This window comes from Podarcis bocagei (assembly GCF_964188305.1).
Source record: "Podarcis bocagei genome assembly, chromosome: 1".
Classification (NCBI taxonomy): domain Eukaryota; kingdom Metazoa; phylum Chordata; class Lepidosauria; order Squamata; family Lacertidae; genus Podarcis; species Podarcis bocagei.
In genome coordinates, this window is record NC_138125.1 from 117,304,373 (window position 1) to 117,319,019 (window position 14,647).

The 14,647-nt window shown below is 42.2% G+C and overlaps 1 protein-coding gene across 9 annotated transcripts in view; it reads left to right on the forward strand.

Moving 5' to 3' along the window:
- ZNF385B (zinc finger protein 385B) overlaps nucleotides 1-14,647 on the forward strand; it is a 197,033-nt gene that overhangs the window by 50,214 nt on the left and 132,172 nt on the right. Inside the window, exon 1 of one of the 9 annotated variants that reach the window (XM_081178535.1) lies at nucleotides 48-234. The exons of the other annotated variants lie outside the window; for them this stretch is intronic. Coding sequence (XP_081034661.1) covers nucleotides 183-234 — 52 coding nt within the window. The 5' untranslated portion in view covers nucleotides 48-182. Of the gene's footprint in view, nucleotides 1-47; nucleotides 235-14,647 lie in introns of those variants that run through there. 9 annotated transcript variants of the gene reach the window in all.

Genomic DNA, 14,647 nt, shown 5'->3' on the forward strand with positions numbered 1-14,647 from the left:
TGTAAAGGATTTTCAATGAGCAGTGCAAATAAGCCGGCAGCAGAGAAGGTTTGGAGCTGCACTGTGTAACAGTTTACTGTCACACAGATGATCAGGGTTGGAGAGCCAAGCCTCTGTAGTGTTCACCATACCTCTTTCTGCTCACATACTGGAAGTTTTGTGTTTCTAACCTGGTTTCTTTTATGAGCTGGATATTTAGTACTACCAAAATGTGGAGTGGACTTCCTAGCAGAGGTGAGCAATGAATTTTATTATTATTATTATGAGTAAGCATTACAGGATTGCTTTGAGGCACATTCCTATACATTTATCCCATGCTTGGCATCATTTCTGTATTTGTGTGGGAGTGGAATTTTGTGTTTCATTTGTGCCGGCAGAGACAACACAAAAGGCTAGAAAAATAATGAGAAAATGATGACATTGTAAACGTTAACTCCTTTCGGTTTCCTGTCATTTTACTTGGAGAAGAGGCTCTTCTAGCTCTTAGTTATTTCAAATATATCAGAATCCATCTATTGGTACAATATGACATGCTGATCATTAATTGATGAGGCTAATCATCAGTGAGATTGTGTACTTGTGATCAAAAATGATATGCAGGGCACTGAACCCTACTTAGCAGAAAGCTTGACTCGTGGAAGGGATATTATACAGGAGATAAATTACTAACATGACTTGCAACTAATAAAATAAGATAAAAGCAATGGACTGCATACTGGGGTAATGAAAACGGGAGTCTGACTCTGTGAGTATTAAACGGTATGACCTGTCAGTCACAGGACAACCTCCACTAATTCATTTGCAATGACAACTTGTTTTATGAGAGGCATAAAATTACTGTCACTGCCATCTAAGCATGCTTTAATTAAATATGACATTTTAAGTGCTGCACATCTTTCTTTTTTTTAAAGCAGAAATATATTGCTGAAACTAATTTGTGAAGTTCATATCGCCCACCCCTTAAGTTTCAAAACATTCTGGCAGAGGATTAAGTTATGTTTACTTGTCTGAAAAGTTCTAGCCAATCACTTCAGTGTGAATATTATTCATTAAACCTTGCTGTGGGCTTGCTTATCTTCATTGAGGTAGGTGTTGTTTTAGTTATTTGTTTTAGGTGTGGGTAGTATTGTCCCCAATGAAGAGAAAATTACAAGCTAGCATTATGAAACTGGCATTTCTTCTTACAAAATAACTATTTAAGTAGCTTTGCAGATCTTTCAGTAGAAACTAACCTATCTAATGCTTTCCCCATTAAATTTATTCATGAAGTATTTGTTTTTATAGCTCCCAACGACTGAGTTACAGATAAGAACATGTTTGTTTGACTGAAGATTTGAGAATTTCCATTTACTGGCAGTACACGTAAAGCATGGCTAACCAGGAGCAAAGCCATTTGTATTAGCCAATCTGTCTTTGCAAGTCCCAGGGCCACTATCTTGCTAGAAGCCACTGTGTGCTTTTGAAAGCATGAAATTAGTTTTATACTGAGCACATGGTTTCTCATTTAGCAGCTCTTTTTGTGGAAATGGTCAATTTATAGTTCACTGCCAGGATTTCGGCCTTCTGTCAAAGCTGATAGATTCGGCTAAGGTGTCCATTGGAGATTAAAAAAATAAAAATAAAGAAAGTGGAGAAGAGGAAAATGCTAATTAGGACCAAGAGAATGGACTTGAACCCATCAGTAAAATATACTCATGACATTATTTTAGATCTCCAGTAGATAGGGTTGTTGTTTTCTTCAGTCATTGCCCAGTTCCTCAGTTGGACTTTTTTTTTATGAACCATAATGAAACTAGGAAAGAAGTTTGTCACATGTAAGTGCCTTTTAAAGTATATTTTCTAGCTCCTCTGACAAACTGCTTTCAACAATTTGGTCAATATTACAACCAATCTGTGTTAGCTTGTCAAAGGATCAAGTATATATAGAAAAGTAGGAATATAAAAGTTTCTTTGTTTTGTGCAATCCTTCCTATTACTGTTGTAATACTTTAAGGCTGCAAACCTATACATACTTTACTGAGAGTAAGTCCCGTTGAACTTGAAAGGACTTATTCTGAGTAGACTTGCATAGGATTTTGTTGTAAAGCTGCAATCCCATGAACACTTGCCAGGGAGTAAGCTCCGGTGAATTGCTTCTCATGGGAGTAAGTCCCACACAACTCTGTGGGACTTGCTTTCAAGTAAACTTGCACAGGTCAAGCTGTACATTAAAACAATGGAAATACATGTGGACAGCTTGCAGTTTTTCTTCCTTTGTACTATAAGCAATATTTGGTGAGAGAAGGGGAAATCTCTACAACCTGATGCTTATATTTTACTATATAGAAATCAAACTCAGACACATCATGTCCTTTCATGGTTTCTATTGCAGATATTGTCATCTTCTGGACTGCCCCAGCCTCCACAAGTAAACTTGCTTGGAACTAAATTCCATTGAGAAGGTGCACATACAGGAACAAATGTTGAATGATGATTGCTTACGTCCATGTAACTGTAAAATGAATGCAACAACGATGTTTACAGAAGCTTCCATTTTAGTCATATGCAACAGAGAGCTACACATAGTTGTTACATCCTGTGATTTGTACACATGGTGGCATTTTTTTTGTCTACTGTGAAGTGATCTTTACATAGTACAGTGGTACCGCAGGTTACATATGCTTCAGGTTACATACTCCGCTAACCCAGAAATAGTGCTTCAGGTTAAGAACTTTGCTTTAGGATGAGAACAGAAATCATGCTCTGGCGGCGCGGCACCAGCAGGAGGCCCCATTAGCTAAAGTGGTGCTTCAGGTTAAGAACAGTTTCAGGTTAAGAACGGACCTCCGGAACGAATTAAGTACTTAACCTGAGGTACCACTGTACTAAGAAGTTTCGGGGGGGGCATTTATATATTTTGAGGGGGAGGGCACTAATAATCTAATATTGTGCATGTTTAATGTAGGCCTGTCTGCTTTCAGGCTAAACCCACAGCAAGACTCTCTGTTATTATTATTGATTGAAACAGTTCTATTGTTGATCCGCCCCATCCTCATAGTTGGCAGACTTGAGGTGCTTCCTTTATGTAATGTGCTTGAGAAAAATAGATTGAAGAGCTGACTGGATTTTCTTCCAATATGTTGTTCAAACAACTTTATGCTGTTGTCATTCTTTTGACAATGAAGGGGCCCATCAGTTGGAAGAGACTCCTTCACAAAATGGGGCCATTTCTCTATCTACTGCCAGAGAGCCACTGTGGTGTAGTGGTTAAGAGCAGTGGACTCGTAATCTGGTGAACCGGGTTCGCATCTCCTCTCCTCCACATGCAGCTGCTGGGAGACCTTGGGCTAGTCACACTTCTCTGAAGTCTCTCAGCCTCACCTCACAGAGTGTTTGCTGTGAGGGAGGAAGGGAAAGGAGAATGTTAGCCGCTTTGAGACTCCTTCGGGTAGCGATACAGCGGGATATCAAATCCAAACTCTTCTTCTCTTCTTCTGCCACCCCCTTCCACCATTCTCAGTCCGTACGCCTATTTCAGGAAGCCTCAAGCTAACAGAGATGTTGCTCCACAAATGGGTCAGCTCAGAATTGGGACTTGGAGGCTTCTCCTTTTTTCCTTGCTCGTATCCAGGCCCTGATCCAGGCAGCGGCTTCCATGTGCTTCCACCTCCTTCCAAGTACCCTAGCTGAGCACTTTTGTGGTGGCCCCGAAAGTCTTACCTGGAACCCTGTCAACTATGCTCCTGTAGCTCTGGGGCAGATGAGGAGGAGCGCCTGAGAGCCAGCCAGGAACCCAGTGCCCTAACCTCCAGTCCTGGGGCAGGCATGTCTGGATCCAACATCTCCTCAGTAGCATTCATAGTGTGGTGATCTGCCAGGAGGTCCTGCTCCCCTTGTTCCTTGGGTTCCAGACCTGGCCTGGGCTGAATCCTGACACACACTCTTTTTTTGCCACTCACTGTCACCCCCCTGCATGAAACTAGGCCAAGGGCTGTAGGTTGCCCACCTTTACTGTAGGGGGGGGGGCCTCTGGTGATTTAAAGGGCATACTTCCATTTTATATGTGTAGATTTATATTTTATTGGTGGTGTCCTTTCGAATGCGGGTACTCTTACCCAGGACAGTCAATCCCTTCTGGGTTATGTAAGGGTGGAAAAAACATTGTAGATGACCTGTGGACGCAGAGTTTCATCTGCGTGACTTTCTGATCTTATGACTCTGTGTAAGCTTCAAAGGTTGTCAGATGAGGAAGGTTGACATTAACTTGTTGGGGAGAAGTATCCTGTATCAGCAGCACATTCCAAAATACATTTGTATGAAAGGCAATGTCCTTCATTGCCATCTTTTGTTCTTCTGTTTTGTTGTCATAACTACATGCTTGTTAAGCACTGAATAGTCAGGATATGTCTTTATTTTAAAATTTTGCATTAAAGATCAGTTGTTTTTGTTTCACAATATGTCATATCCAGTTCCTGGTATTTATTACGCTCTAGAACCGTGTGTTTGGCAGCTCATGGATGGTTTGAATAGTACTTTTTAATTGTTTCAAAAAGTTGGAGCAGGTAAATTTATTTGGAAACTGCTTGCTGTTAACATACTTATTGATCATTGTTTGTTGAGTCTACATTTCCAAAGAGGGCCAATCCTTTATACTGAGAATAAACAGACACTGCAATGGGATCAGAGCCAGGCTAGATGTTCAGTTATGCACTTGTAACATTTTCCAGGTTTTTTGCTCAATGAAAATTAGACTTGGGAACCGACAAAGTAATATGTGGAGTGATTAACCCTCTCTACTCCAGCCATTTCCCCCACTATTTCCATCAGATGCTTTCCCCTATGGGGGGAACTTTTTTCCTCAGGAGACAAAACAAACTGAGTTTTAATGGGGGGGGGGGGAAGGTTGGATGCGAAAGGGTTAAGCATGTGAAGTTAGAGATATGCACATAACAATAGCACTCTCTTACCTGTGATCATACACTTCCAAGACTGCTACTTATTTGTTTGTTTCTTGGAAAAGATGGGAGAAATTTACACTTTCTGACTTGTTCATAATGGATATGTTTGGAAAATAATGCAACAATTAAGGCAACAATCACCCGCTGAATAGAAACCTGATAGGCAATTCTTTTCTGTTAAGTCTGCATAAGACCTCAAGCTTAGCCAATATTTCATTCAGTCTTTCTTTTAGATTTTTGCCGAAGTTTGCCTGTACATTGCTTTAAAACAGTGTTGCTTGAGGTTGGGATTATTGGAATATGCAGCTAGCTTTTGGTTCAAATTTCAGCAAATCAGTTTTTCATACTTGAAGGTCTCTGCTCAAATCTCCAGCACCTCCACTTGTAAACCCATTACACCACAATATGTATTGAAGAGACTACCCATGACCCATTATTTTGGTTTCAAAATAGACACGGGTGGTGCTCTGGGTTAAACCACAGAGCCTAGGGCTTGCCTATCAGAAGGTTGATGGTTCGAATCCCCGCAACGGGGTGAGCTCCCATTGCTCAGTCCCTGCTCCTGTCAACCTAGCAATTCAAAAGCATGAAGGGCAAGTAGATAAATAGGTACCGCTCCGGCAGGAAGGTAAATGGCGTGTCCGTGTGCTGCTCTGGTTCACCAGAAGCGGCTTAGTCATGCTGACCACATGACCTAGAAGCTGTACGCCAGCTCCCACGGCCAGTAAAGCGAGATGAGCGCTGCAACCCCAGAGTCGTCTGCGACTGGACCTAATGGTCAGGGATCCCTTTACCTTCACCTTACCCCTGCTCTAGACCAGCGTTTCCCAACCTTGGGTCTCCAGCTGTTTTTTGATTACAGCCTCCAACGTCCTAGAAGCGGGGGTCCCTTTTCCTTTACCTTTACCAGATTTTTTTCAATGAATCCAGGGACACTTTTCAACTTCAATGGATTTTGGGGACAGATCTGTAAATCCGGGGATTGTCCCTGGGAAACGGGGACGTCTGGTAACCTTAAAATAGACCACAACTTTAATGATTACAGGTGAAGGTGGTTTGGGCATAGGCACCAGGTATAACCTGCTTCAACCAGCCCATTTTCTGGTTGATTCTCCCAGGGGTCGAAAGAATGGCGGGGGAGGCCTATGGCATCCACCAAATAGGTGCAACCCCACCCAGTATGCCATGGAGGAAAGCTATGGCCCTGGTCCCCACCTGGACAAGAACATCTCCTCCAGTATCCCTTTAATGGGATACCTCATTCCCTCGTAGGGGCAGACCAAGACTCCAACCTCTCCTCCAACCATGACTAAGGTTTTTACCCAAATCCAAATGGCCTGGCATGAGGCCAGCCTCTTTTACGTATTCTAGGAGCAGACGTGAGCAAAATCTGAACCTGAGTGAAATCCACAATGGACCCAGTCAGATCTGCCCCCTGGTTTGACTGCTATTGGCCAATTTGCAGCTGGACCAAATTCAAACAATCCCCAGCCAGCAGGTGTGATATTTTGCATCTTCTGTTGGCTGGGAACCTTGGTGGAAGAAGTGGTGGGATGCTGCCATGCTACCATGCCACGTTACCTGTGATGGCAAGCAGAATTAAAAAGTTCTCAGCGCATGGTCAGGGAGGCCTCTTTGCAAACTGGACTAGACAATGCTGGGCTAGATGGATTAATGCCCTGATTCAGCATATCAGGCAGATGTGTGTGTTGCTACGTTTATTTTGCTTGCAGTCACACTGCATGATAGATTTTGTAGATCTGAAGTTGCACCATATCTTCCTTGCAATAGCACTGTATGAAGGATTTAAATATTTGAAGAAAACGGTGCCAAAATCTTGAAATCAGAATGCTGTTACCGTGAGAGTACATAATGCTCATACCATTTGTAAGAGCACTTGTTGGAAAAGCCCACCCAAATGCTGTATGATAACACAGGTTTCTGGCACACGAAACTTAGATTCACCACCTGTTAATCTTTGCTAAACTGTTGCTGATTGTACATATTATGGCACTGATGAAGTAAGCTTTCCTTGCTGCTACCTCCCTGGCATAATAATTTCTTTAAAATGTATATTTCTTGAATACTAAACATAACCTTCCACTGAAAGTAGAAGTGCCTGCTTCTGAGTACACCTTTTTGGGTTTAGCTTTATGATACAAAGGGTGTGCAGATGTTTTGCTCTGCACAAACATCTGCATGTACCAAATGGAGGGGGCCCCAGGAGTGTGTCTACTGACCATGCCCCTGAGTGCCCTTGTGTTCAACAGTCGCACATGCATACATTTCCTCCATGTAATTGGGAACCAACTTGGCCAAGGATAATTGCTAATTATAAGTGAGAGCCCTGCATATATACATCCATATGCACATTCAGACTGTCCCCTCCCCCTTTTTAAATTTACTAATGGTGAACACGGGGTTTTCATGGGAAGACATGGCCAGCCAGCACAGTTCTTGTCCTCAAATGTTCACTGAATGCACTTTGCGTGTGGGGAGTGTATGCATACAGGGGCTATAGATTCTGCAATTTTTATAGGACTAAAACACTTCGTATACTGGAGTGACCTCTGCCAAGCACTAAAAGGAGAAGGCAGGCTTTCTCAAGTTTGATGGAACTTGTTTAAACCGTGAGCATCCACTGCTTTACAGCGCATTTGTTTTGCAGAGCAGAGAATGTGTGCTCAAGTTATTTCCCTCCCATTTAGAAAGTCTGTCTGTCTTCATGCTGGAGTGTGCCAGGGGTATCAGTCTGCTGTCTGACAATTTTAACAAGGCCATCAAGACAGCAACTGCAAATGTTGGCCCCTGGAACTTGTGCCAGATCAGTTATTAGACAGGGTGCACACATGGTTGCCAAGAAGTCCCCAGAGATCCTCTTTAGTTGGCCTCATAAGTTTGTTGAAATACAAGTACGGCATAACAGTTCTCAAGAAAGTGAAGGAACAAGTGTCCTTGGTTGCTATGTGCTATGTCCCTGGTATGTTCATTGTTCAAGAACTGTCTGGAATTTCCAGTGGTGGATAAATTTTTATAATGAAATGCCAGGTTAAATATAGTTAACCTTACCTTATAATGTTACTGCTCATATGACTAGGACAAATGACTCAAAACCAGAATTTCACATAGAAGCAGCCTTCTGTATATTTTATGTTCGGGATATTTGTATTGCCAATTTTTATTTTTATTTTTGTAACACTGTGCTCAAATTATTCTTGGGTTCAGCATTTTTAAACAAAGAAGACAGTGTTGATTTAATGTATGATTAAACGTTTCAAGGATTCCAACCCTGTGAAAGCAAATCCTGTTATATCCAATGGGTCTAACTCTCAGGTAAGTGCCCCTGGAACTGCAGCCTAATGAAACAATTTTAGTCCCGTTCTATTAAAGACAACTTCCATTTAAAAATAAGGCTTCACCAGTCCCCCTGAGCACTTACTTAATAAATTTCATTGAGTAGTGATCTGTATATACAAGAAATACATCTAAGGGACTATAAATTGATTGAAGGTCAGCTCCCCAGTAAAAATCATTGACTTGCCTGAAGTTAACTTTATAGATTTCAACTGCAGTTAATATGTCAACAAGTATAATGGTGCAAGAATAGGCCAAGTTTCCCCATGCCGGTTTATTGGCTAATGATTCAGTCTATTGCATTTTATTCCTATGAGTATCTTCCCTAGCAGAGAAAGGCCTTGTACGCAGTGAAATGCACTTTAGTGTGGCTAAACTCTGAACAGATACTAGAATGAAGAGCTTCAGGCCTACAGTGGTTCCATATTCAGAAACAAAAATTAATGACACTGTGAATGCATTTCTGACATATTTAGTCCCCCGCTCAATGAGGTGAGAAGGTGCTGAAGTTTCAGCACTTCTTGAAATCTCGCTATTGCATATCCTGGTTATAAACAGAAAGGAAACTGACAGTCCAGTCCTGTAGGTCAGCTGCAGTCTGTCACAGTGCCATCAATTATTTGCCTTGCTCTAGCTGAGGTCAGGCTTTCTTTGCAGAGAGTCATTCACCTTCCAACTCTTTTTTTAATTTTTTGTTAAAAAAACAAATTGGTTGATATGCATTTGTGTTGCATATCCCGGAGATCTTATTTTCCAGGAAATGCTCACAAAATGTTTCAAAGCGGAGACTCTCCAGTTCTTCATGCTGCCAAAATCGATGTTATAACTGATATTTGTATGGCATTGTTGCACAGAAGCAAAGTCTGGAAGAGCACCGGCAGGTCTTCCTTAGCTAGCAGCCTGTCTCTGCTAGGTAGGGACACGGGTGGTGCTGTGGTCTAAACCATTGAGCCTCTTGGGCTTGCTGATCAGAAGGTTGGCAGTTCAAATCCGTGCGACGGGGTTAACTCCTGTTGCTTTGTCCCAGCTCCTGCCAACTTAGCAGTTCGAAAGCATGCCAGCTCTAGTAGATTAATAGGTATGGCTGTGGCAGGAAGGTAAACGGCATTTCCGTGCGCTCTGGCACTTGTCATGGTGTTCCTTTCACCAGAAGCAGTTTAGTCATGCTGGCCACATGACCCAGAATAGCTGTCTGCAGTCAAAAGCTGGCTCTTTGGCCTGAAGTGAGATGAGTGCTGCACCCCATAGTCGAATTTGACTGGACATAACCGTCCAGGGTTTCTTTACCTTTACCTTTACCTTTACTAGGTGAGGTCCCATTGCTGTCTCTTTCTTTTGTCTGTCCTTGACTTCTGCATTCAGCTTGTTCCTTGACAGTCCTCTCTGCCAAAACTATCCTACAAGACAGCATGCTTACATCTCCTCTGATCTTACTCTCTACCCAATCTGTCTCCTGTCAAGGTTTCAAGCAGCCATCCTTCTCACTCTCTCCATAGTATTCCTCATACCAGAGCAGTGACTTCCATACTGCAATAAAATATTAGGTCCTCTAAAAAACCCCACACACAACCGTACAGATTCTAAACTCTCAGCCAAACATATACATTTTGCCAACCTTCATTAAAAAAATAAAAATCCTTCAGTTACAGTACAGTCTGTAGGAATCTTAGCTTGCTGTAGCTGTAAAGCATTTAATTATTTTGTGGTGCTATACAGGTGATTCATTTTTGTGCTTTTGTTTTATGGTTACTCTGTATTAATAAATAACAGCCCAGTGATGGCAAGCAGACATGTAGTGGCTGTATGTGGGACACGGAAAAATCAGAAGGGTGGGGGATACAATTGCACAAATTTTAATCTGTAGGAAGAAAATCTCATTTGTTTCAAGGGAGATACGTACCGTGTAAAATTGGTCAGCCGATTCTGCTTTATTCTGTAAAGGCATCACACCTGGGGACTGAATGAAATAGTAGGGACATGAGGAAAGTGTTTTAACAAACATACCCCAGCATACAGCTTCTCCTGCTTTTTCTGCTGCTCTAGGACAGGGGTCTGCAACCCGCGGCTCCGGAGCCGCATGTGGCTCTTTTACACCTTTGCCGCGGCTCCGGGGCGGATGCTAGCGAGGGGAGGAGGCTCATTGTGCGCCCCGACACTCCCCACTGTGGCGGGCGCTGTACTGGCTGTGACATTGCATGGGGGCGGTGCGTGCATTAGTCACGCACCGTCCCGACGTCACCTTCCCGGTTTTGCGGCTCCCAGTTTTTTTTCTTCGGAAACGGGTCCAAGTGGCTCTTTTTGTCTTAAAGGTTGCAGACCCCTGCTCTAGGAGGAGGCCCTCCTGAGTCCTAGGTTGTGGTGGTCAGCATTCCTTCCTCTGACTGCTTAGCAAAAGTAATGAAATGATTATGTATCCTAAGCAATGGTATAGCCTGCTGAGTGCTGAAGCATTAGAGCTGCCTCCACAAATTGTGCTCTAACTTTCTTCAGAAGTGTTTGATTTGATTTGATTTTTTTAATGAAGAGCATCAGGGGACCTGCTGGCATGGGCCTAGTACATGTGTGCCCCCATCACCACGTCAGTGGCCCTGCACTTGTTCCCAAGGAACCTTTTTCTTTCTCTTATGTATATGTTCAAGGTTCTTATTATTTAAACTGCACTTTTCTTAAAGCTTTAGATAACCTATTTTGGTGCTTGATATTTCATTTTGATTTATTGGTGTGCTCTCCAAACTCTGTTTTCCACCCTGAATATAGGATCTATATATTTCTTGCCACATTTTTTTTTTTGTCTCTACAGTGTTTTGTGCATAAACAACCATAAATATCCATTAATGTTCTTTCCTTAGCCCTGAGTGATCACTTTTGCGGGAGCCTTGTTCTGGCACATTCATTTGCTTTAGCTAGATTTTAAAGTACAAAATTCTGTTTCCAAAGTAAAAGGTAGCCTTGCTCCTGCACTCCCTTTATTGTCGACACTTAACACTTGTCTCAGTGTGACATGCATATGGAAATCATCCTTGCAGATCAGTGGGAGCAGGGCTTTCCGTGGTACTCTCCCAGATCCAGCAGAGCAAGTCAATATCCAAATCTAACCTGTAATAAAAATATTTCCACCTTTCATATCAGATAAAGTCAGGGACAGGGAGACATGCTCGAGTAGAGCATTCCAAAGCTGGGGTGCAGCAGCCAAGAAGGACTTATTCCTTTTTCCACATGCCCCAGATGCCCAAAGAGAGGTGATCATGAGTAGGACCTTCTCAATAGCCTTTAACTATTGCAGTAGTTCTTAAGGGGAGAGGTGCTCAATTGAGTTTACAAGTTTTGGGAGGCTTCTGCCCACCCTTCATGGCTGAGATTCAAAATAACTACAGAGAGTCAACTGGCATTCCCCTCTCCAATTCCAGCTGGACTGGACCTTCTCTTTGGAAGGTTCAGCACCATCACTAGTCCTACCTTTTGGACAATGTCACAGCCTAAGCACATTGTGAGTTAGGGCCGTTAATGCTCAGAAAGGGCGCTGTGAGCTCCTCTCAGCCCATGGGGATATAGCGTGGATATAAAATAAAATAACCAAACACTGGTTTCTACACATACACCCAAGCTTTTGTGAGACTCCCATGAGCTGACAAAGTTCATAGTCAACCCCAGTGCCCTTAGGTGTTGTTCATAAATTAATTGCTCCTTCTTGCTTCCTCCGTTTGTTGACTCTCACAAGTGACCTACTTACAAATAAACATATTATTTATAAAAATAGAAAATGCATATGTGATAGAAACATTTTGCACCAGCACCTACTTGCACCCACTTCTTATTAGGAGGCATTACCAAATGCATCTTTGAGATTTTGCCCATATTGTCTAATGTAGTTTACTCCGCAGAGAAAGAGCCAACAGTCAAGTCTGATCATAATGATTTAGCTCCTTTTTGGCCAACTATGGAGGTTAGAAGAGCCAATGTTGTTGGCTAGCTCTTGAGAAAAGTTTCAGAAGCCACAATTTCATGCTAGTATTGTTTCATGAAAGCTAATGCCCTGAAGATCATAGTTTAACTTATTGCATTCTGTATGGCACCTAATTTTGCATTCTCACATAACCTGTAGTTTATCCTGCTTACTTAGGTGTTTTTACCTGAAGGCATCTCCTGTGTGATGCACTGACCTCTTTCATTCTATGTATCGTACTTATTGGCATACTATAATTTAAATGATACGAGACAGGTCTAGTGTGCTTCAAGATCCTTCCTGAAGGCATTACATTAGAATCTTTGGATTTTTCCAGTGCCTCTTATGAGACTTCAGCTAATCAGAGTTTTCCATACACCTGGTGATATTTTGCATGGGAGTAAGCCACATTTCTCCACATTTCAGATATGAATGAGCATATCAGCAAGCATGGCTTGCAAGAAAAAAAAATTGTCCATTTTTTTTTTAGCTTTGTATAAAGACAGAATACTATTTTTAAAAAATATTCTGCTTTAAAGTGGGACTTCATGTACTCCACATAGAAACCATTTTCTGAGACCACAAGGTCATCAAGATAAGAATAAAATCAATAGATCTTTCTTCCTGAGCTCCCTGAGATACTATGCCTATCTATCTCTTGAGCACACTCCTTTCAACCCTGAGCCTACAGTTATTCAAATATTTACACTGTCTGCATGTTTAACATATTGTTACGCTTTGGTTTTTTTTTTCCTCAGCAGCAAAGAGATGTTTATTTGCTGCTTTGCAAACAACCCCAGCCTGATTCTCACTTTTTCAGTCTCGGGATTTACTTCTCACCATGCAAAGATTGCAAAGGAGAAAGGTCAAAGTACAGTGGTACCTCTGGTTAAGAACTTAATTCGTTCTGGAGGTCCGTTCTTAACCTGAAACTGTTCTCAACCTGAGGTACCACTTTAGCTAATGGGGCCTCCCACTGCCACCGTGCCTCCGCCACGCAATTTCTGTTCTCATCCTGAAGCAAAGTTTTTAACCCCAAGGTACTATTTCTGGGTTAACGGAGTCTGTAACCTGAAGCGTCTGTAACCCGAGGTACCACTGTATGGCAGGAATGGGCAAGCTCAGGCCCAGGGGGCAAATGCAGTTTTCCAGGTCTCTCTCATGCCACACACCCTCTCATGGGCTCTGCTCTGCTCTGCACCCTCAAGTTCTTTTTCCTAGGTGGAATGTGTCATTGAACTGTGATCATTCTTCTTGCTTGCCTGGACGCAGGGTGGAGAGAAGGGTGTTTGTGTAGTAGATAACTCTGACTTTTGCATTGCTGGAATGTCCTGACTGATGTACATTGCTGATAAGCACATCTGTTGCTCCCAGAGCTTGAGCTTTTTAAAGGGAGCAATAGTGAGCCTGCCACATACACAAAGGTTCAGTTCCAGGAATCTGTGTGCAAAGGTAAAACCCCCAGAGCTGGCCCCACAGGGTGGAGGGCTGCTTAATGAGAGCTTCCTTAGGGACCTCCTGTGACTTTCCCAGACCCTGGTAAGCAAGGAAAACCTGCTTGGGTGCAAAATAAATAAATGGAGATGAACTGGGTAGCAGAGAGGGACTGATTCATCCAGGGAGCATGAAAGGTGAAATGAGTTTTCAATACCTCTTGGACCATTTTATGATCATTTCATGCCAGTCAGCTCCTCAAGTTGCCTAGCCAAATCACAATTAACCTAAGAAACATCAGTCAATTGCTGGACAGTTCAGAAATGTATGAGTAATCTGATTTAGTGAAAAATCAGAACAGGAAATGTTACTCACCTAACCAGTGGCCAACTCCCCCTCTCCAGTCAATTCCAGCTCCACATCTAAGTCTGTAACTGGTAAGCATATACATTTCCTCCTTCCTTCACTCATACAATACCCGGCATCCTTGTTGAAAATCTTTACAATCTGTTTTTACTCACCATTAAATGAGAGAAGGCCTTTCGTACTTCAAGAAAGACTGGACGCGTGTATATGAGTTGACGGAGCAGAAGTGAAATGGAAGTGAGGGAGTGTCTGTCTGCACTTGTTCCCCAATACTTGATAGTTGCTGATTGCCATTTCAAGGTCTAGGTTAAAAAGGGAAGGAATGAGAATTGTGTAATTTTATCAGCCTTGCGCCACTTATCATACATTCTATTTTGGATAAAACGAATAAACATGTGCAACCAATATATTAATAAACCACACAGTAGAAGTTATGTTTCTTCCCAGAAGAAATTGTTAATGGGCGTATTTTAAAAGATTGCTTGATATAGCTTGGTGATTTTGGAACATAGCTGTTAATATTATAGGTGGCAGCTTTCGCTTATAGGTTGATAGCTGTAGGCATCATGACATTTCTTGGTGCTATTTTAGAGCCCAAGAATATAGGCTAAAT